The following is a 24,072-nucleotide window of genomic DNA, read 5'->3' on the forward strand; positions in this document are numbered from 1 at the left end:
AATATATATGTTAGGAAGTTGTGCCATATATGTTAGGAAGTTGTGCCATAATCAGATCTTGATGATGACTGATAGATCTATGGAGTTGAAAAAATGGAAGCAAATCAAACAAGCATAACTCAACACTTTCAAAATGATCATTTCATTTAATTTTAAACCAAATACATTACAACAATTATCGAAATCAAAAGATGTATAATAAGCGGAACAACCCCTTAAGCGTAAAAAGCGCTTCTCGGCCGCCACCAATCACGCCACTCTGGTATACCGCTAACTTCCGGGTCATTGGCTTCATATTTTGCAATAACAGATTGAATATATGCAAGGACACGACTTGCATGTGGAGATAAGGTTGGAAGAGTACAACTCAACATATCTCTCGGTCGCACCAAGTTGCGAGTAAATAACAGGCCGACTAGGGTATGAAGATGATGATGATGATGAGGCTTTGTTGACAAGCCGGACCGCTTCACGCCTCTTAATCCAATAATTCCGTTGATGTTCAAGGGATGCTTTGATTAATGGGTGTTGATCGGCGGAAGCCCTACGAGAACCTTCCCATCATCTTCAATCGTTTGTGTAAGCCATTCTTCGTTGTTGATAAAATTAGGGTTCATTGCCATGTTGTTTCAATTAATGAATGTTAGTAAAGGATGCTTTAATATATATGTTGGTAAAGGATGCTTTAATATTTATAGCTAGTAATATTTAATTTAATTTTTTTTTATTTTTTAAGAACAAACAACAACGGTTATTTACAAACAACCCGTTGTCTTTAGTTATAACAACGGTTTTGTATATTAAAACCCGTTGTTATAACTTTCCCCCCAAAATTGAGTCACACTTTCCACAACGGGTTTTTATATTTAAAACCGTTGTTAATAGTTTTAACAACGGTTTCCGTAAGAAAACTAACCGTTGTTAAAACCTTCTACAACGGACGCTTTAACAACGTCCGCTTTTTTATATAACAACGGTTTTTGACCGTTGTTATAGCCTGTATCTGTAGTAGTGTGCATTGACATCATGTTTAGACCAAAAATTGACACCGTATTTGTGAGTCGGTAATCACTCAACCTCATATCTAAATTTACGTTTATTATATGCTACCTTGCGTTTTTATTTCGAGTGATTAAATGTGTTTAGTTGGGCCAACTACCTCACCTCCCACATTTATTATTTTGGGCCACTTTCTTCAAACAACCCACCGAACTCCCACTGTCCACTTATCTCTTCATCTCCCAAATCCACAAACTCCCTCAAAACTCACCTACCCTTAACCCACCATGGTCAAGACCTCTTTCCATACCCCTATACCCGTCAAAGCAGTAAACATGACATCCCCACCTGTCACATCTAACCCACCGACAACAACAACTCAAACCATGCCCTCACAAAAAATTTCCCATGCCTTTCCTCCACAAACCTCAAACACAATTCCAACCCCATCACCGAACCCAGAACCACCAAACCCACTTCCAACCCCTCTCTCCACTGTTCCACCATCATCCGACGACATCCCCATCTCCACCATGGTAGGGCGTTGTACTCGAGGAGGTCGGAAGAAAAGTACTACTGTCCCAAGCTCTTCCTCTGAACCGGTTATGGTGAATGTTGATGATATTGAAGAAACTGAATTCGATTTGAATGAGAATCCAACTAAGTCTGCCGAATCTGATCCGATTCCGGCAAAGAAAAACAACAAAAGAAAAGATAAAGCTTCTTCATCCCAATTACCCCCCATTTCTGAAAGTGTCGAGCAAAGCAACATTGAAAACCCCACTATCAATCCTCCTGTTGAAACACCCAGTGAACCACCATTGAAAAAATCGAAACCTTCAAAGCAAAAATTAGTGTACCTTTCTCCCTCAGACTCGGTTTCCCTAACCTCTAAATGGGATTTGCTCTTGTGTGGGATCAACTCGAAAGTCTAGATCTTCCTACCTCCATCTACAAAAATTGTGAGAGGTTGATGAATCCCAAAGCCATCCATTCTCCTCGGGTTTACAATCAATCTTGGTTCGAGCCTCCTGCCTTTCACACTGTTCGTGACATGGTTTTGGCTCAAGGTTGGGAAAAATTACTGGAATTACGTGAACCGGTCTTTGTGAGTGAGGTGATTCAATTCTTTGCAACCGTCTGTGTGGATAAGTCGGGTGAATCTCTCACGGCTAAGGTGAATGGTAAGCCTCTGAAACTTACTCAATCAGATTTTACTATCGCCCTTGGTATTCCAACCGGAGGTTATGACAAACTCCCCTCTGAAACCTGGGTTGCTTTACCTTACGCCTCACCCCTTAGTGTCGCTCAAGTCGTTTGTCCTAAAACTGTCACTTGTGGTCCTGTGAGCAACACTCAAATACCCCCTCCTCTTCGAATTATCTTTAACATGTTGTGTCGTTCCATTTACCCTTCGGGTGACAGGGGAAAACTTTCCATAGCCCAACAATATTTAATCTATCACATTGCAACTCACAAGAAGGTGAATTTAGTTGGGTTAATGTTTAAGCGATTTCATCTTATTTCGACCAAACTCCGTAGACCCTCTTCTAGCATGCTACACTTACCTTATGGAATGTGGTTGTCGGCTGTGCTCAAGGCACATGGGGTAGCAGTGAGTACTAACTTGGGGTCATTAGACATGTGTGACATTATGAGTGATGGTCAAATGGGGAAAATGCTTATCAAAGTGGAAAATGATGAATTGATTTCTGTGACAATTAAGACGGATCCTGAGGGTGGGTCGTCTAGTCAAGTGAATACGGGTAGTATGCGGGAAGTTCTTCAAGCCGTGGCTGAGTTGAGTGCTTGGATGAAGCAAGATGCTCATCAAAAGGATTTGGCCATCTCGGCCCTTGCTTCCACCGTGGACCTCATTCGTGGTGAGGTGGATATCATCTCCACTCTCGTGTCAACAAAGGAACATGGTGATGATGCTCCATTGGATGATGATCCATTGGGTAGTGGCTCGGATGGTGAACAAGCCTCCTCCCCTTAGCCTATCCCTTCTATTTTCGGCCTCCTTGACTTTGCCCGTGCCCTTTTTCATTTTGTCCCGCCATGATTGTGCCCTTCTAAGACTATTTTCTTTACTTTTTATTTTGATGCTTGGTGGTGTACTTTAAACTCTAGTTAGCCATGGTGAACTATGGTTAACTTATGTTTAATCCATATGTTTATGTTGACTTTGTTACCTTGTCACGGTTATATGTGTCTTTTTGCGTTTTCTTGTGGTTATCTGCACTCTAATGCCTTTGACATCCCTATCCTTTTTGATGATGTCAAGAGGGGGAAAAGGTAAACTCATGCTCTTAATCTCTTTGCTTATTGATTAACTAATGTCTTGCCTAACCTTCTTAGCTTGATTCTTGTTTTGGGGCAATGTAAAATTGTCATGGTTAGTTTGATTCTAGTTCTTGCTCCTTATAAGGTAATATTGTCCCTTCTCTAATTTGATCTTGCTTGATTAAATTCTTGAATTAAGGTGTTTACATTGCTTATACATTCGTTTGGGGCTTGTCATCATCAAAGGGGGAATTTGTTGGGTTCCTTATATTGATGATAACATGCCCATTTGATTTGTGCTATCTTAGTTTACCTTTTCAGGATTTATGATTATATCAAGCTTGGATTAAGAAGTGTTGAAGTTGTTAATCCCTTTGTATCAAGTCTTAAGTGTCATCTAATGTACAAGTGAGAAAGTAGAGTATCTTAGAGTAATAGAACCAGTCAAAACGACTGTTACTTTCACAAGCAAACTGCTGCTTGGATTGTTGCCACAACTCGTAACACTTGAAACTCTTTCTTATCTTTCAAAAGGCTTTCACGTGTCTCTTATTTTGAAAGATAAAACTTCAGATTTTTATTAGGATTTGGCTTTCAATAAAGAGTGGTTTGAATTAATTATTATTTTCAAAATGTTTCCTTTTTATGCAAATTCAACCCTTTGGTCCTTTGGAAAACAAAAAATGCTTTTTGCCATATTTGTGTAAACTTGTCATGTGACTTGTTTTTCCTCTTTGTTTTCTGAATTTGCATGAGCTTTTATGGATATCTTTCTGATGGGGCATATTCTGCACCGCTGACCAAGTCAACACACTGAGCAAGGTCAAAGATATCCACAGCAACGACAACGACTCAGACAGCCTAGCCGATGCATCCCATCGGCTGTCACACTGGTCTCGGCCGACAACCCGCCGGTAGGGCACATATCCGCGTACTCATATCCAAGACCCTCGGCCAGGCCGCCACAGGTCCATCGGCCGAGGGTACAACGGTCTTTTCACCTGATAGCCACTTGGCCACTTGGCCACTACGTGACAAAAGGTGAAAGCCTATAAATACTCCTCAACCTTCATTGAGGAAAGGATCCAGAAAATAACCTAAGAAATACTATTCATCTGGTAATATCCCCTTTATCTCTCTACATTATACTCTTAGCCAAGTAACAACAACTTACCTCTCTAAGTTAACTGACTTGAGCGTCGGAGTGAGTACGCTCGGCCAAAGCCGAGCCCTCAGTTTGTTCATCGTTTCAGGAGACCGCGAGGAGGATTCAAGCAAAGACGACATCCTACGAGCTACGAGTGGTGACAAATATCTGCTCTGGAATTACACCCGGAACAATTGGCGCCGTCTGTGGGGAAGAGATACTAGAAGCTAGTCACATTCATTCCCAAAAAAAAAAAAAAAAAAAAAAAAAAACCCACCCAAAAAGCTAAGAAGATGTCGAAACAACAAGACGTAGTCGTGACCGACGAAACCACACTCTACCAAGATGACACTTTCAATAATTCTGGAGTCATGCAGCCCTCCACCGGCGGAGTAATCCAACCGGAGTTCGGAATGCCGATAATACCAGATACGCCGCTGCCAGCCAACCAGGTCACCATCATGGGACATGTGGTTGACCTAGCAAAACTGAAAATGCTCCTGGACCTAATTAATAATACGCCCGCTCACACTGTCACGCCGACAAGAGCGGCGGAAACCATCCAGGAGACCAGGGCCCAGAATGTGCCTCCAAGAAATTTGAACGGAGCACTAGGAGAAGCTGACCCAGTCAAGACGCCGGGGGAGCCCAAAGTGGGCGCGGTAGACCTAAGTCCTTCCCGCACTCGTGGGAGGACAGCGTCTCCGCCGCACGAACGAGGCATACCCCAAAGGAGCCAGAGGAGTCCGACTCAGCAGAGTTGGAGAAGAAGCCCGAGTCGAAGAAGGAGCCCCTCCCGCTACGGGGGGAGGAGCCAGGTTAGGGACGCGAGGAGCCGATCGCCGCGTATCGTTCGACACGTGGTCAGGCAGCCCCTCAACGCCTACGTCTTAGAAGTCCCGGTGCCAACTAAACTCAAGTTGCCACCCATATCATATAAAGGAGATAGTGATCCAGCCGACCACGCCGAGGCTTTCGAATCTTACATGTCGGTATGGGAACAGCCCGATGAGGTCTGGTGCCGAGTTTTCCCGACAACTTTGCATGGGATGGCTCAGAGCTGGTACAAAGGGCTTCCCGACGGCTCGGTGTACTATTACGCCGACCTGAAGGACGCTTTCCTAGCCCAGTATTCCTGCAACAAGAGAAGAGCCGTAGAGACATCTGACCTCCTGACTATCAGACAGGAGGGAGGCGAGTCTCTCCGGAGCTATGTGAAGAGGTTTGATGGGAAGGTCAAGCAGATTCGAGAAATTAATCCCGAGCTGGCGGCCTTCGCGTTGATGAAGGGCCTCCCAAGGGGAGCCTTAAAAAATGAGCTCATCAAGAGCGGAGGCCTGGGCCTGGACGCCGCCAGGAAGTTGGCCGACCAAGCCATCAAGGTGGAGGACTACCACAAGACCTTGGTGGATCCCAGCGAGGCCGAGCACTCAGAAAAGAAGAGTCGCCGGGAGGACAGCCAGGACGAAAGACGCCGCAACAACAACGGGTCGCGGTCCGATGAAAGACGCCGTGAGAATAATAGGTCACGATCGGACAGATCCAACCGGAAACAGGACTCGGCTGGCGCCGGGTGGAATTCAGGAGCGTACCACCAGAGGCGGTATAGTGATAAAACCCCTCTCGTCGTATCAGCCGCCGAGGTCTTCGCCCTGAGCAAAAACGAGGGCCAGAAGTGGGAAAGACCCCCCAAGCCAAAAAGTGACGGTGACACGAGCCAAGATCGTGAGTACCACGGCCACACCGCCATTTAACCAACGACTGCCGCCATCTGAAGAATGCCATAGAGGAACTGATCCGGAAGGGAAGCCTCGGCAAGTACGTTGCAAAAAGCCAAAAGACTGACGCCGGCAGTTCAGATAAGAAGTCCGTTTTCGAGCGGATAGGAGTGATTCATGTTGTCATCGGGGGCAACGAGAACGGAGGGTCCGCTCATGGGCACAAACGACACCTGAACGAGCTATATCAGGCCATCAACTTTGTGCCCAACTCAGGGATCCCCTCTGCAAATATCCCCGATATGACTATTGGAAGAAAGGACTACGAAGGGGTCATCGCTCCTCACAGCGACCCGCTTGTAGTCAATTTGGACATATCCAACCACCTAGTCAAGAGGTGCCTGATCGACACAGGCGCATACACGAACATCATGTTCAGGGAATGCTTCCTCGGCCTCGGCCTAAAAATAAAAGACTTAAGCCCCTGCGCCAACCCACTATACAGCTTCTCCGGGGCCGGCCTGGTACCACTGGGATCAATCAGACTCCCGGTGACTTTCGGCGAAAAGACGGCGGCCAAGAACATCCTAGCTGAATTTATGGTCATCGACGGCTCGTCCGCATACAACGTTCTCATAGGCCGGGTCACCCTGAGCAAGGCTGACGCGGTGATGTCCATCCGGGCCCTAACACTGATGTACGTCTCGGACCGGGGGGAAGCGCATAAGCTCGTCTCCAAAAACGAGAAGGATGAGGTGATCAACATCCAGATAGCTGCCCGAGGATGCAACATGCAATCCCTCAAAGAGGCAAAGAAGTCCGAAAAAGGAAAAAGTCCGTCCTTACAGCAGGAGGGCGACCTCATGGAGACAACTAGTGGCTGACTGGGAAGGTGTGCCTGTGATGAGCCATTAGGGGGTTGGTGATCTCGTAAAAATCGATGTAGCGGCGGAGGTGTCCAAAATAGCTGTGGACACCCCGACGCATGTTTTTTACCTAATGAAAAATCATCCAAACCTTCCATCAATGTAAATTTTTTCCCATCAGTTATCTATCAAGAAACAGACGCCGGCTCACACTGTCATACCGACAAGAGCGGCAGTCGCTATGAAGAAATACAACACACTGTCCGTAGCCACCCCAAGTAGTAGATGCCACTAGCAGATCACCCCAAGAGGTAGACACCGTCGCAGCACTCCAAGTGGTAGACGCCACGTAACACGCTATCAAGAAATGACGCCGGCTCACACTCGTCATACCGACAAGAGCGGCATCGCTATGAAGAAATACAAATGGGCCGCAGTCACCCCAAGTAGTAGACGCCACGGCAGTCACCCCAAGAGGTAGACACCGTCGCAGTCACTCCAAGTGGTAGACGCCACGTAACACGCTATCAAGAAACAGACGCCGGCTCACACTGTCATACCGACAAGAGCGGCAGTCACTATGAAGAAATACAGCGCCGTCGCAGTCACCCCAAGTAGTAGACGCCACGGCAGTCACCCCAAGAGGTAGACACCGTCGCAGTCACTCCAAGTGGTAGACGCCACGTAACACGCTATCAAGAAACAGACGCCGGCTCACACTGTCATACCGACAAGAGCGGCAATCTCTACCAAGCAACGGTAACGGCCAGCGCGGTTTACACACGCAAAAACAAACGAAGTGCCTTGGAAGCGTTGAAACACAGTTGAGAGAAGCACTCTAAAACTGCCCCGGCCAAGCCAAGGCGGGAACAAAAGAGGCGCTCAATTAGTAATATAGGAAGACAACTCAGACGAGGATGAGATAAAAGCCTCGGCCAGGTCGAAGGCGAAAGAAACGAACTCTTATTAAAAGCTAAGTTACAAGTAAGATTACAAGTAAAAAGAATACAGACGACGGCCGTCCCCACAGGGATAAGCCGAAACACAACCTACCAAAGTTGTACAAAATACGAAAAAAAAAAAAAAAAAAAAAAAAAGGGGCAAAAGCTACAATCATGTCATTTAAAGCAGCACATGGTAGTATGTGAGGAGCTGAAGCAGATCTGCTGTAAACTTGTTCTCATCAAGCAGCATCTTCTTCGATGGGCAGCCCAGCAGCTTTTCTAGCAGCCTCAGCTTTGGCCTCGGCAGCATCAGCCGCCCTCATCCTTTTGGCTTCCTCCTTGGCCGCCTTAGCCTTCTCAGCAAGAGCTGCTTTCTCCGCGGCCGCCTCCTTCTCCATTTTCGCCCTCACCGCCTCCTTGGCCTTCTCCACCACGGCTTTCTCCTTAGCCTCGAGCTTGTCATCAAGCAGCTCGTCAAATCTGCCCCACGGGAAGGAACCATCAAGAGGGAAAAGCTCCCCGATCACTTCCCTAGCAGCTCCTTCGGACAAGTCCCGGAACTCAGCGCACAGGTTGGGGAGCATGACGGTTTGGAGCATCTCAATGTCCTCCTCCTTCTGCCTGATGATGGCCTCTTTGCTCCGAACCACCTCCGCTTGGGCCTTAAACAGGCCCCTGGACTCGTTCCTCTGCTGGAGATAGAGGTCGGCACGCTTCTGAACAAGGTCACACTTCCCCAGCAGCTTCGCAGCTTCGGCCGCCGCAGCCTCGGCCTTGGCTCTCTCAGCAAGGACCTCCTTTTCGGCGTCCTCCCTAAGTTTTCTCTCAGCCAAGAGCGCCTTCTCGGCATCTCCCCTAAGCCTCTGCTCATTGAGGAGATCCATCTTCGCCGACGCAGCCACCTTCTTAGTGGCATTACGCTCATAAACAGCTTGAGCCACGGCCTTCTCCTGCTCCATGAGACGAGCACCGGTAACCACGTTCCACCTCGCCAGCTCCCTAATTAGCTTCGTGCCTTCCTCTATTAGCTGGGAGACGGAAGCCTTCTGGGATGTAGGGGCAGTGGTTACAATTTGACCACCAGCCTGCGGCTGGGAGACGGAAGCCTTCTGGGATGAAGGGTTGACGGTGGCGCCTTGATCACCAACCTGCGCAGAGGAGCCCTCCACCTGCTGCCCAACGAGAGCAAAAGCCGACTGCGGTTGATCTGCAAAAATTTAATAAAGGCATCAGCATCAACATCTTTCGACTAAATTTGAGCCACAGGATAGATAGGTACCATGTTTGGCCTTCTTGGCCGGAGGAGGCACCTCCTTGCCGGCGGTAGAGGCCGTCCTTTTCCTCCTACAGACAAGGGGAGACCCCTCCGCATCAGAATCCCCCTCATCGGGAATATCAACAATCTCCACCTTCTTAAGGGAGGGGATGGGAGTTGGAACCGGTGTCGACGCCGTTGCCGCTGAAGGCTTTGTTTTCCGCGTCCGACGCACTACGCCGCTAACAACCCTCGCATGCGCCTCCTCCTTGCTCAAGACCTTCACCATTGCCCATAAGATCATTCGGCGACGTCCTGCGGTCATGGGCTAGAGCCTTGGGGTGCAAGTCAGCAACGGTTTTATCTTTGTGCAGCCCCATTCTCTGAAGGATATCCTCAGATAGGTCCGGTCCAAAGTGGTCTGCAAAAGAAACGAAGCAAAAGTCAAGTAGAGGAAATAAATCGAGGTTCGAAAAGCAGTAACACTGAGAGCGGTGATGGGCCTCACACCGACCCCACTCACCCCGTGCTAGGGCCGGTATGAGGCCGACATAGCAAAGCGGCTCATCCTGAAGAATGATCTGCGTCGGGGGAATCCATCTCTTCGGCACCCCACTTTTGTCCACCTCAAAAAGCCTCATCGCCAGCTTCTCATCCTCCGTAAGAAGGACCTTGCTGGCATCCATTTTAAGCTTCTTCCGGCTGACCCATCTGTCATGCTCCGCCCTAGTCTCACACCGCAAATTAACCCGGTGCTGGAAGGAGCGAGGCAGCGGATAGTCATCCGGCACTTTAACGTATACCCACCGACCCTGCCAGCCCTTGCAAGAAGAAAGTTTGTCAACAGAGACATAACCCTGCTCCGTTTGCACACTGTACCATCCGACGCGGCCAGAGATTGACGGTTTGAGATGATGAAGTCGGCGGAATAAATTCACCGTCGGAGTCTCTCCCTTAAAGAGACAAAGCCAGACAAAACCGATTATGGTTCTCATAGCCAGCGGGTGCAGTTGGGCAACGGCAACGTTCATGGCTCTAATTATGGCCATAGCGTACCCATTCAGCGGAAACCGGAGCCCGTACTCCAAATGCCGCATATATACGCCGGTGTAGCCCGGTGGAGGGCAACAGACGGCCTGGCCTTCTTCAGGGATAACAATTTTGTATCCCTCGCCAAAGAAAAAATGACCCTCGAAAAATTTCTCGCCGGAACAACTGGCAAGTTTATGAGTCCAAGCACGGTCGAGACGGACCTTACACGCGTCGCCGTGATCCATAACGTACTGCCTCCCCTCATTAGGGCAAGGCCTTTCCACATCATCACCAAAATCATCACCAAGATCACCAAAGGAATCATCATCTTCCCATTCCTCCAAAACTCGAGGATCAACTTCAGGAGAAGGAGACCTAGGGCCCCCCGACGCAGGTTTACTAGGTCCAGCATCAGCAGAAGACATGATTCACAACAAATTACTAGCAAGAAAAATAAAAAGTTTGTTTGTTTACCTTAAAGGAAAAACACTCGCCGGATCAAAGACTCTGAAGATTGGAAGAAAAAAGAAACCCTCGAAAGTTTAGAAAGATGAAGATTTTGGAGAAAATTTGAGAAAATGAAATTAGTGGCCAAAATCACGGAAAAATTGCCCTATTTATAGGGAAAAAGCCCATGAAGAAGGACCAATCAGGGCACAGCCCATGAAGCGTCAACCAATCAGCGAGCATACACGTGTCAGACATGCAACCGCGGAATGTCAATCGTCGCAACAGTTAAACGTCAATCAATGCAACAGTGACCAAGCGTCTTCAACACGCCCGTTCACATCTCTTCGACTATTCATCTTCCTCAACAAATTCCTAGGTATCTAGTCTCCGCCGGCCACCTGATCAACCAAGCTAGGAAGCACCGGCCGGGGGCAATCAAAATCAACCGGCACTCTCAACCCTGGTCTCGGCCAGCATCATCTTTCTGTTCCACATCGGATCCCCTTTTCACGCATCCATGTGGAGGGGGGATATGGTACGGCCTACGAATGATCAGGCCGAAGTAGAAATAGCCGACGCAGCAGAAGAAGCCGACACAGAAAATTTTTACAAAATACTTGCGCAGAATATACGCTCAACATACATCGGAGCCCATACCACGGCATAGACTACGCTGGGGGCAAATTGATGGGGCATATTCTGCACCGCTGACCAAGTCAACACACTGAGCAAGGTCAAAGATATCCACAGCAACGACAACGACTCAGACAGCCTAGCCGATGCATCCCATCGGCTGTCACACTGGTCTCGGCCGACAACCCGCAAATGGGGGGCATATCCGCGTACTCATATCCAAGACCCTCGGCCAGGCCGCCACAGGTCCATCGGCCGAGGGTACAACGGTCTTTTCACCTGATAGCCACTTGGCCACTTGGCCACTACGTGACAAAAGGTGAAAGCCTATAAATACTCCTCAACCTTCATTGAGGAAAGGATCCTGAAAATAACCTAAGAAATACTATTCATCTGGTAATATCCCCTTTATCTCTCTACATTATACTCTTAGCCAAGTAACAACAACTTACCTCTCTAAGTTAACTGATTTGAGCGTCGGAGTGAGTACGCTCGGCCAAAGCCGAGCCCTCAGTTTGTTCATCGTTTCAGGAGACCGCGAGGAGGATTCAAGCAAAGACGACATCCTACGAGCTACGAGTGGTGACAAATATCTGCTCCGGAATTACACCCGGAACACTTTCAAACACTCTTTCTCTATTCTTGCCTTTGCAAAAGAGCCCTCTTTGGTGCAAGTTTTGGGTGGTTGCTAATGCCCTTCACATGTGTGGTCTTTGACCCTTCAAAACCCTAGCAACCTCCTCACCCTTTCTCTCTATAAAAGGCGAGCCATCCTCCTCATAAAATCCCAAGACTTCTTTCTGAAATTATCTTCAAGTTTGCAAAATTGTTTTTCAAAGATTTAAATCGTGTGTCCTTTGCAAATCTTTTAAAGAGTCTTCAAGTTGTTACAGTCGTGGCTACTGTTACTTTAACATACTAAACTCTCTTGCTTAAGAATTGTTGATCTTGTAAAAGTTGTCCATCTCTATTCTTTGTTAAGAATGTGTTAGTGGAAACTTGATCCTATAACATTCTAAGTGTGTTAGTAGAGTTTAGGACGGAGTAGTCTTTAACTCTTGGCAACCGGAGTAGGTTGCGAGTTGGCTTGTCACAAGGACGGAGTAGTTCTTTGACTAGCTTTACAACCGGAGTAGGTTGGTGTCTTTTATTGTAAGGGTCTTTTAGTAGTCGGAGTAGATCACTAAAACAAATCAATAAAAAGGTAGATTGGACGTAGGCACTTGAGTATTTTCCGAACCAATTCAAAATCTCGTGCGTTGATCTTTCCTCTCTATTTCCGCTGCTTTTTATATTGTTTGTTTTGCTTTGCTTAAACATTGAAGTAACAGTTCATCATACTGTCACATTTGGTCTGCAGTCTGAACTTCTTAAACTGAGACAAATAGCTACAGTCAGAACCGTTGTTACTTTCATACTTCAGCAAACATTCATTATCACTCGTTCAATCTAATAACTCACTTTAAATCAATAAAGTTGAAATTAAAAATTTTAACTAGTACCTAATTCACCCCCTCCCCCTCTTAGGTACTCGAATCCATAAACTCAACAATGATACTTTATGACATTAACATGTGCACTACTCCATAATTCCATTCCATATTTATATGGTATCAATTTTTTTTTTTACTAAATTGCCTTTAACAGTGTTTGTTCATAACAATGGATAACACATTAATAACTTGCCTACTGATTTACTCATTAATCTTTTTAAATATAAGATGGTGTAGCTGCAATGGAAACTCAGCCAATAACTCAATCTTAAGATGTAAACCTTGTGAAAGAGCGGCGTTGCTCAACTTCAAGCACAATATCTCCTATTTCGACAAAGACGTATCGTCTTCTTGGGAAGGTGAGGAATGCTGCAATTGGAGAAGGGTGGTTTGTGATAATACAACCGGTCATATTCTCAAGCTCAATCTTAACGGAAACGACTCTAATAACTTACTTAAAATAGAAAAGCTTGAATCCATGGTGTATTAATTTGCTTGAGTTGAGACAACTGGAGAGGTTGGACCTCAGCTTAAATGATTTCAAGTATAGCTCAATTCCGAAATTTATGGGTTCGATGAAGCAACTCAGGTATCTCGATCTCTCGTTTACTTCTCTTGGTAGGTTAATTCCTTATGAATTAGGTAACCTCACTAACCTGCAAGTCCTTATCTTAATTTTAACGTGTTATCGGTTGAGATACCAGCCTCTTTAGGGAAACTATCAAATTTGAAAGAATTATATCTTTCTTATAATGAGCTTAGTGCCAAAATACCAACTTCAGTGTTAGGAAAACTTTCCAAGTTGAGAATATTAGCTATTGGCTTCAATCCAATGGAAGGTATACTTTTGTCTGAACCCGACTTTGCTAACCTCTCAAGCTTGACAAGTTTAAGCATGTCTTATACGATGCTAACACTCAACCTGTCTTTTGATTGGGTGCCTCCTTTCCAACTTCAATTATTCTACGCCAAAAAGTGCAAAATCAATGGACAATTTCCTCCATGGCTTCAAACTCAAAAGAACCTAAAATATCTCGAATTGTCTGATGCAAATATCTACGGACTCATTCCCAGCTGGTTTCATACAATGCAACAACTTGAGATTGTAGATCTTTTTAACAACAATCTTAGCGGTCAAATCCCCAATTCTTTTTGCCAACTTATGTCGTTGTATATTCTAGAAATTAATAATAATAGTTTATCAGGCGAAATTCCAAATTGTTTCTCCAATTTGACAAGTCTTTCACTTGTACGTCTCTCGCACAACAAGCTCACAGGAAATATTCCATGCTTTAATAATAGTGAATCCAACATGGTATTTTATTTGCATTTGAATGATAACATGTTGAGCGGGGAGATCCCTTCGTGTTTGAGGGATCTCTCAAATGTGGTTTTTTTAGACCTAGGTGGAAACCAGCTCTCAGGGAAGATGCTCAACTGGTTTAGCACCGAAAAATTTAAGGAACTGCAAATACTTAGGCTCAGAGATAACAAGATTAGTGGCACTATTCCTAGGCAGATATGCTCCTTGCCTCAGCTACAACTCATCGACCTTGGTCATAACCAGTTTATGGGATCCATTCTTTATTGTTTAAGTAACCTTACAGCCATGAATTCTCCTGATACATATGCGGATTACGGTTCAACTGACGTGAGTGAGGTAATCCAAGGTATAGAGCGTGCATATACGAGAACGCTACGATATCTGATAGATATAGACCTCTCTTGTAATAACTTGGTGGGTAGCATTCCTGATGACATGACAAAGATCTCCGGCTTGTTGAGTCTCAACTTGTCGTATAATCAGTTATCTGGAACGATTCCTGAGAATATTGGGGGTTTGAACAAGTTGATTTCACTTGACTTGTCAAAGAATAAACTTAGGGGAAGTATCCCAACAAGCATAGGTGAAATATATACGTTGAGCCATCTTAACCTGTCTTACAATAATTTATCAGGCCAAGTCCCGACTGGCAATCAACTACAAGTCCTATCTGACCAGGCGTCAATTTATGCCGGAAATCCTTATCTTTGTGGGGATGCTCTGCCTAAGAAGTGTAAAAGCAAAACTAAAAAGCAAGGTAAGGGTACAAGCGACAAGATCAATAAGGATAATAAGGAGAAGCTCAAGAAAATGGGATTTGACATGGTTGTGGTGTCGGGCTTTGCTACTGGTTTTTGGGGTGTTGTTGGGTGTTTGGTGTTGAATATGAGGTGGAGGAATGCATTTTTCCAGCGAGTTGAAGATGGTTATAACTGGTTATATGTGATAGTTATCCTGAAGGTGAGGGTGGCCAAAGCTAAGATCAACATGATTAGATAAAATGATTCATGTGCTAATACGCTCGTCATTCATGTGGTGTCGGGATTTGCTACTGGTTTGTATTCCAGCAGAATATGCTCATCATTCATGTGATGTCGCTTCTCTAGTCCTCTTATATATTATAGGGTGATTGTATTGGCTCATTCTATGTGTAATGCCAGTAATGCTGAACTACGGCTTATTAAGTTTTTTTATCGAAGCGTAATTCTGTTTTTTAATGTCTACTTGAATGCATCTCCTAACAAAAGAACCACCACGAAGAAGGTTAGTAACCTAATCACTGAAAGAAGTTGGGATTATAGTTCCAACTGAACTCAAAACCAGTGACGACATAAATGGAAAAGAATGCGGCCCAAAATGGGTTGCACTCGCGGAAAATGCCAAAGAAATCCAGCAAGTTCTCATAATCGACATGTCGAAAGAGGCATTATGTAATCTGATCCAAATGGTCACTAGTCGATAGTTACATAGCACGCCTTTGCCTTTACGTATAGTTTAGCCCTTACGTCCATATTTTTGTTATTAGGATCAAATAGTAACACGCGTATAGTTTAGCCCTTACGTATGAATCCTGCATTATGATAATCAAGAGGCAAATGAGAAGTACGACTTAGTTTTATGGGACCAATTCGGATTGACTACTTAGTTAATAACCTTTCGATGACAACTGCAATCTCGAGTCTTTCAAACTCTTTTCGAGGTGGTGAGACACTGAGATGTCCTTCCCTGAATCGCAGGTGAGATTAATCTTGGCCTTGTATATTTTCATGGCATCTAGTTTTTTCTAACATCTATGATTCGAGCATAACAGCAATAAACATCGTCGTCAATACTTAGTTAAACAACGATAAATCACAAGTCGCAACATGACTCTTCTACTAAGAAATTCTACTTACTGTGGAATCCAGAATGGTGAAAAATCTGCTATTTGCTTAAATAAATTCTGACTAATAAATTGTTTTGCAAGAGATTTAGTCAAAAAAATAAAAATATTCGAAGCCCACACATTAGTCAAAGTCTTCTCTAGTCGTCCACTTAGCAGTGGACTTGGCATTCCCACTAATGAATAATAATGCAAATATCAGATAGCGATGGTAGATGGTTAATAGGCTATTTATTCGTTGTCCATCAGTTGCATAAACTAAACAAAACATATACGAGTACTACATTATCGTTATTACTCTACCTTGAAAACAATGGGAAAAATTGTAAAAACTTGCCTACTGATTTACACATTCATCTTTTTCAATACTACTAGATGGTGTAGCTGTAAGGCGGGTAACTCACCCAACAACTCAACCTTGAGGTGTATACCTTCTGAAAGAGCGGCCCTGCTCAACTTCAAGCACAACCTCACCTTTTTCGATGAAGATGTTTCATCTACGTGGAAAGGTGAGGAATGCTGCAAATGGAGTCGGGTGGTTTGTGATAACACGATCGGCCATGTTATCCAGCTCAATCTGAACGGAGACGAGAATTATCAATTGCTTAAAATGGAGAAGCTCGAGTACTTGGTGTATTTTCTTCAGCTGAAACAACTGGAGAGCTTGGACCTCAGCTTCAATGATTTCAGTTATAGCTCAATTCCGAGATTTATGGGTTCGATGAAGCAACTCAGGTATCTCAGTCTCTCAACTTCTTCTCTTGGTGGGTTAATTCCTTATGAATTAGGTAACCTCACTAACCTGCAAGACCTTGATCTTAGTGATAACATGTTATTGGGTGAGATTCCAGCATCATTAGGGAAGCTATCAAACTTGAAGGACCTTATTCTTTTTGATAATCAGTTGAGTGGCAAAATACCAACATCAATAGGTAAACTTTCCAAGCTGCAATCTTTAAATATTGGGGTCAATCCAATGGAAAGTACAGTTTTGTCTGGATCGCACTTTGTTAACCTCTCAAGCTTGATAGTTTTATACATGGTTGATACGATGCTAACACTCAACCTGTCTTCTGATTGGGTGCCTCCTTTCCAACTTCAATCATTCTATGCTGATAACTGTAAAATCAATGGACAACTTCCTCCATGGTTTCAAACTCAAAAGTTCCTATCAGAGCTCTTTTTGTCAAATGCAAATACCTCCGGGCTCATGCCCAGCTGGTTTCATACAATGCAACAACTCAAGCTTGTGGATCTTTCTAACAACAAGCTTTGCGGGCCTTCTATTTTCCCTATCAACTTTTTTTCAATACACCTCTATAATAACTCTCTGTCAGGGGAATTTTTGTCCAATGGTAGTAAACCTGAAGTATATCGCTCTGCTAACTATATAGATCTCACAAATAATTTTATATCTGGGCCACTTCTAGAAGGTTTAGGTCAAATAATGCCCAACTTGACAACTCTGATCCTTTCTAATAATCAAATTAGTGGTCAAATCCCCAATTCTTTGTGCCAACTTGAGTCGTTAATTTCTCTAGACATCAATAATAATAGTTTATCGGGCGAAATTCCAAATTGTTTAGCCAATTTGTCAAGACTTTCACTTGTACGTCTCTCATACAACAAGCTAAATGGACATATTCCTTGCTTTAATAATAGTGGTTCCCACCAAAATGGTGTTGGTGTGGAATTTTACTTGCATTTGAATGACAACATGCTCATTGGAGAAATGCCTTCATGCTTGAGGAGTCTCACAAATTTGAAAGTTTTAGACATTGGTGGAAATAAGCTCTCAGGCAAAATGCTTAAGTGGTTTAGTGCCGAAAAATTTAAGGAACTACAAATACTTAGGCTAAGAGGAAACAAGTTTAGTGGCACTATTCCTAGGCATATATGCTCTTTGCCTCATCTCCAAATCGTAGACCTTGGACATAACCATTTTACGGGATCCATTCCTCCTTGTTTAAGTAACCTTACAGCCATGACCCTTAATATGTCACAAGCTAGCCATTTAAATGATGCTATTAGTGAGGTAATTCAGGGAATAGAGCGTGCATATACAAGCACGCAACTATATTTGGTGGATATAGACCTCTCCTGCAATAACTTGATAGGTAGCATTCCTGATAACTTGACAAAGATCGGTGGCTTGTTAAATCTCAACTTGTCATATAATCAGCTATCTGGAATGATTCCCGAGAATATTGGGGATTTGAAGTCATTGATCTCACTTGACTTGTCAATGAATGAACTCACGGGAAGAATCCCAACAAGCATAGGTGAAATACCTATGTTAAGCCATCTTAACCTTTCCTACAACAATTTATCCGGCCCAATTCCGACTGGCAATCAGCTACAAGTCCTGTCTGATCAAGCCTCAATATATGCCGGAAATCCTTATCTTTGTGGGGATTTTTTGCCTAAGAAGTGTAAAAGTAAAGTGAATGAACAAGACAAGGATAAGAGCAATAGAGGCAAAGGCGATAATAAGGAGAAACTTGAGAAAATGGAGCTGGTCCTGGTAGTGATGTCGGGATTTGCGACTGGTTTTTGGGGTGTTGTTGGGTGTTTGGTGTTGAAAAGGAGGTGGAGGCATGCAGTTTTCCGGCGTGTTGAAGATGGTTATAACTGGTTGTATGTGATAGTTGTTCTGAAGGTGAGGGTGGTCAAAGCTAAGATCAACAGGAGTTGAGATACTAAAAAAGTTATGTATCCAACAAAGAGACTAGCATTGTACGGAGTATGTAGCAAAAGAAGCACCTCTGTCATGTTCGATCCGTATAATAATGATGTACAAAGCAAGTGTAATAATGCACTGGTGTCTGCCGTACGTATGTATAATGTACTAGGACATATAATTATGACTCCGTATTATTATATAGAAGAGTTCTAAAATTGCCAACTTCGATCCATTACTGTAAAAAAGCTCCCATAGATAATTTCGTTTTCTCAAATTCGGGAACCTCAGATTTTGTATTGAAACTGAGAGAAAAAAACAAGTCAACATGAACCCATTTCAAATTTACAATTTTTTAGTTGTGACATCGAATCCTGTTGAAGATATTACGGTATATTGTAATATACCGTAATCAGAATAATATAATATTATAGAATAAAGTATATTATGCTACTAATATTAGAAGATACGATTATTATCTTCGGATCTTTAGACTAGTATAAATGCGATATCATTGTAACGGTTTCAGACACAAAAACTATTATCAATAACACGATTCCCTTTATGTTTTCCTCCCTCTCTATTTCTAATATGGTATCAGAGCCCATGGCTAAAGACCTGGGTTTCATGGGCCAAAGTTTGCAGTCGGACGAGCAAAATTGCTCAGTTGAATTTGTCCGGTCTGAGTTAATATTGAGCCATTGATGAAAGAGGAGAAGAATTACCACTTTATAAGGCAAGGGGCTACTCCCTCTACTGCCAATTGGTTTTAGAGTGGAACCCTCTTGGGCCTCCGTTGTGGACTCTTTCTCCTCCGTTTGGGTGCGGCCCAGGCCCGTTGTTAAATTTAATATGGTATCAGAGCAAAGTGGATTACTTGATATGATTACTTGATTAGAGCAAAGTGGAGGACGTCCATTTTGGCAATTGTTTTCTTTGACGAGATTCGTTTACTTGTTAAATTGAAATTTTGTCGGAGTTCGAAAAAAAAATGGTGTTCTCTTTCGATTGACGACTTTTGTCAGGTTCGAAAAACTGCGGCGTTCCTGACAACGATATTTCAACGAGTTCGAAAAAATCGACGTTCTCGTTTCATTATAATTTCGACGGGTCCGAAAAACTACGACGTTCCCGTCCGCCGATTTTTTTTTGACAGGTTCGAAAAGTTGCGACGTTCCTGATCTCGACATTTCAACGAGTTCGAAAAAATCGACGTTCTCGTTTTGTTCGAATTTCTACGGGTCCGAAAAGCTACGACGTTCCCGTACACCGATGATCGAAGATTGAAGATTAAAGGTAGAAGAAATGGATTTTTTTCTTCTTTCCTTGTTTGGCAAACCCATGGAAATTCTTACAAATTACCATGGGTTTGAGGGGGGATGTTGAAGATATTACGGTATATTGTAATATACCGTAATCAGAATAATATAATATTATAGAATAAAGTATATTATGCTACTAATATTAGAAGATACGATTATTATCTTCGGATCTTTAGACTAGTATAAATGCGATATCATTGTAACGGTTTCAGACACAAAAACTATTATCAATAACACGATTCCCTTTATGTTTTCCTCCCTCTCTATTTCTAATAAATCCAATTAAATGAGGTAGGGTTTATCAAATCAGGGGTTTTGTTGGGATTGCTCTAAATGGATTTCTTCTTGCGGATTGAAGATCAAAATGATAATGATTTTTTCCCGCGTGTACCATGTGAATTCTTTCCCGCAGGGATTATTCCCTCTCCGGGCGTCAGGTCCCCAGGAAAGTGTTCATCTAGGGAATCGAACCCAGGACCTCGCAATTCTTCCTTAGGAGGCTTTGAGGTTACCCTGGAATTCCACTAGACTCACACATCTTGGGTCATAATGATAATGATTGGGTGAGCTTTTTAAGTTTTCCTACATTTCTTTATATCAACAAAAACCGTTACTGTAAAACCGTTTTATGAGAGACTTAGGCCCTGTTCTTTTGGACTTAATTTCAGTTCTTACTCGTTTTATTCATGTATCAAATATTTTCCACTCACAATCTTGCTCAGGAAGCTCTTTTGTAAGCTATGCTATTTGGTGCTGTCAGAAAAAAAAAAAAAAAAATTCCACTCACAAGTCTGCATATTGTAAGTCAAAGTCGTTAATTGATAAGTTCCGTTATCGGGCTGGGCCGCACCCGTATGGAGGAGAGAGAGTCTGACTTATAAGTCCAAGGAGGTTCCATCCCAAAACCAATTGGCAATGGGTGGAGTAACTCCTTGGTTTATATGATAGACAACTCTCTCCTCTTTTATGTGGGATACTCACATGTGCCATTATCTTGGGTAAGCTGTATCTTGACACTCCCCCTCACATGTGAGGTCCCTGTTCAGGTAGATTGGATTTTTTTAAGTCTTTCGTCCAACTGCAATTTTTGGCCCAGTTTTCTTTTTTTCTTTTTTTCATGCCCAGGTCTTTGTTTTAGTTTTTTCAACCATGGGCTCTGATACCATGATAAGTTCCGTTATCGGGCTGGGCCGCACCCGTATGGAGGAGAGAGAGTCTGACATATTGTAAGTCACAAGTCTGCATATTGTAAGTCAAAGTCGTTAATATTTCCACTCACAATTCTCCACTAACATCTGTAGGTGGCTTATTACTATGGTTGTTGATTACTTTATTCTTAACTTTTGACTCAAGTATAATCATTTCGTCGACATTATTGACGTTAGGATGTACTCGTATACCATGGAGTATTATTTATAGGCTGTCAAAGTACTCGTAGTATAATCATTCCGTCGACCTATTTCGACAAAGACGTTTCATCTTCTTGGAAAGGAGAGGAGTGCTGCAATTGGGGTCGGGTGGTCTGTGATAGAAAAACCGGACATGTTCTCGAACTCGATCTTAGTGGAGATGGGACTAATCACTAATAGTTTCCTTAAAATGAACAAGCTGGAGTCATTGGTGTACTTGCTTCAGCTAAAACAACTGGAGAGCTTGGACCTGAGATTCAATGATTTCACTTATACCTCAATCCCGAAATTTATGGGTTTGATGAAGGAACTCAGGTATCTCTATCTTTCATCTACTTCGCTGGCTGGGCTAGCATCTTCTCTTAGGTTTCCATCAAAATTGGAGTACTTGGACCTTTCTAATAATAAGTTGAGAGGCAAAATGCCAACATCAATATTAGGATAACTTTCCAAGCTGCGAAGTTTAGATATTAGCTACAATCCATTGGGAGGCACAAGTTTGTCTGAAACCCACTTTGCTAACCTCTCAACCTTGACATATTTATACATGTCTCATACCATGCTAACACTCAACCTCTCTTCCGATTAATGGGTCATTTCCAGAAGGATTAGGTCATATAATGCCTTACTTGACAATCCTATACCTTTCGAATAATCAAATCGAGGGTCCAATCCCTAATTCTTTATGTCATTTTACATCATTGGTTACTTTAGATCTGCAAAATAATAGTTTAACGGGTGTGATTCCAAATTGTTGGGGATTAGGACAGATAATGCCTAATTTACAAGGCCTAATCCTTTCTAATAATCAAATCAAGGGTCCAATCCCTGAGTCTTTGTGCCAACTTACATCGTTGATTTTTGTAGATATTCAAAATAATAGTTTATCGGGGGAAATTTCAGATTGTTGGGCGAATACAACTCTTTCATTTGTACGTCTCTCGTACAACAAGCTCAAAGGACGTATTCCTTGCTTTAATAACATAATTTCCAAAAGGTCTGAGATAAGTGATGGATTTTATTTACATTTAAATCACAACATGTTGAGCGGAGGCATCCCTTCATGCTTAAGCGATCACAAAAACCTGAAAGTTTTAGATATGGGGAAAACCATGTCTCAGGCAAAATTCCCAAGTGGTTTAGTGCCGAAAATATTGAGGAACTTGAAATACTTAGGCTTAGAGGAAACAAGTTTACCGGCACTATCCCTAGGCAGATATGCTCCTTGCCTCATCTCCAAGTCATGGACCTTGGGCATAATCATTTTACAGGATCCATACCCCCGCTGTTTTAGTAACCTTATAGCCATGACTTCACCTGATACATCATCAGATAACTTTTTAGGTGATGTTAGTGAAGTAATCCAAGGTATTGAGCGTACATATACGAGCACACTACCATATTTGGTAGATATAGACCTCTCCTTCAATAAGTTGGTGGGTAGCATTCCTGATGACATGACAAAGATCTCCGGCTTGATGAGTCTCAACTTGTCCTATAATCAGTTATCTGGAACGATACCTGAGAATATTGGGGGTTTGAATAAATTGATCTCACTTGACTTGTCAATGAATAAACTAAGGGGAAGTATCCCAGCAAGCATAGGTCAAATATATACACTGAGACACCTTAACTTGTCGTACAACAATTTATCAGGCCGAATCCTTACTGGGATTCAGCTACAAACCTTATCTGACCAAGCCTTAATTTATGCTGGAAATCCTTATGTGTGTGGGGATGCTCTGCCTATGAAGTGCAAAATCAAAATTAACGAGCAAGGTAAGGGTAGGAGTGATGAAAGCAAAGGCGATAATGAGGAGAAGCTCAAGAAAATAGGGTTTGACCTAGTAGTGATGTCAGGATTTGCTACTGGTTTCTGGGGTGTTGTTGGGTGTTTGGTGTTGAATAGAAGGTGGAGATATGCATTTTTCAAGCATCTCGAAGATGGCTATAACTGGTTGTATGTGAAGGTTAGGGTGGCCAAAGCTAAGATCAACAGGAGATGAGATGTTTCATGTGTTAATGTATCCAACTAAGTGACTAACATTGTAGCACAATAAGCATATCTGTCATCTTCGTCTCTTGTTGTACACACTTACCTGGACTAACGCTGCATATACCGAGTATATTATAACACAATTGTGGTTCAGTTTAAGATATTTTGGTATGAATGAAAGATGATATCATATAAAGACGGGAAATGATAAGCAATGCCTTATACTCCATAGTTCATAACTGACAATGATGTATTGAAATTGTATGTATATTAGGTAATTTCGTTTGTTTTTTTTTTTAAATGTACATCTATGCCCAAACCTTAGGCGTATATTTTTAAGTCAAAGTCATCCCCAGTTGTCAGCAATTTTGGTTGGTTTAAGACCTTTTAAGATTAATTAGAAAGGCTAATAAGTAATGATAATGATATGAGTAGTAGATACCACAAGTTTTGTTAAATATTACCGAGTACTTCAAAGTCTGACCACTAGTTGGTTAATTGCTCCTGTTAGGTAGAATAGTAGTATTGACTAATAATTCTTGCCTTTGTTAAATGCGTCGGCCTCTTTATTGTTAATACAAGTTTTGACTCAGGAACCCGTCAAGCATCAGGGTGATGCTCTGACATTAGCATGTA

General features: G+C 43.0%; 2 protein-coding genes across 2 annotated transcripts; both read left to right on the forward strand.

The window, feature by feature from the left end:
- The first annotated feature begins 16,342 nt into the window (after positions 1-16,342).
- On the forward strand, positions 16,343-18,724 carry LOC141608828 (receptor-like protein EIX2). Its single transcript, XM_074428176.1, has one exon. The coding sequence runs from the start codon at positions 16,343-16,345 to the stop codon at positions 18,722-18,724; it is 2,382 nt and encodes a 793-aa protein (XP_074284277.1).
- A 3,336-nt stretch (positions 18,725-22,060) lies between these two features.
- LOC141608829 (receptor-like protein EIX2) lies at positions 22,061-23,446 on the forward strand. The gene has a single exon (XM_074428177.1). It carries the CDS (start codon positions 22,061-22,063, stop codon positions 23,444-23,446), a length of 1,386 nt encoding a protein of 461 aa, XP_074284278.1.
- Positions 23,447-24,072: the final 626 nt, after the last annotated feature.

This window comes from Silene latifolia, chromosome 10 (genome assembly GCF_048544455.1).
Source record: "Silene latifolia isolate original U9 population chromosome 10, ASM4854445v1, whole genome shotgun sequence".
NCBI classification, from domain to species: domain Eukaryota; kingdom Viridiplantae; phylum Streptophyta; class Magnoliopsida; order Caryophyllales; family Caryophyllaceae; genus Silene; species Silene latifolia.

What these genes read in the sequence shown, in the direction of transcription:
- LOC141608828 (XM_074428176.1), top strand. Translation starts at nt 16,343, where the DNA reads ATGGGAAAAATTGTAAAAACTTGCCTACTGATTTACACATTCATCTTT.
- LOC141608829 (XM_074428177.1), top strand. Translation starts at nt 22,061, where the DNA reads ATGCCTTACTTGACAATCCTATACCTTTCGAATAATCAAATCGAGGGT.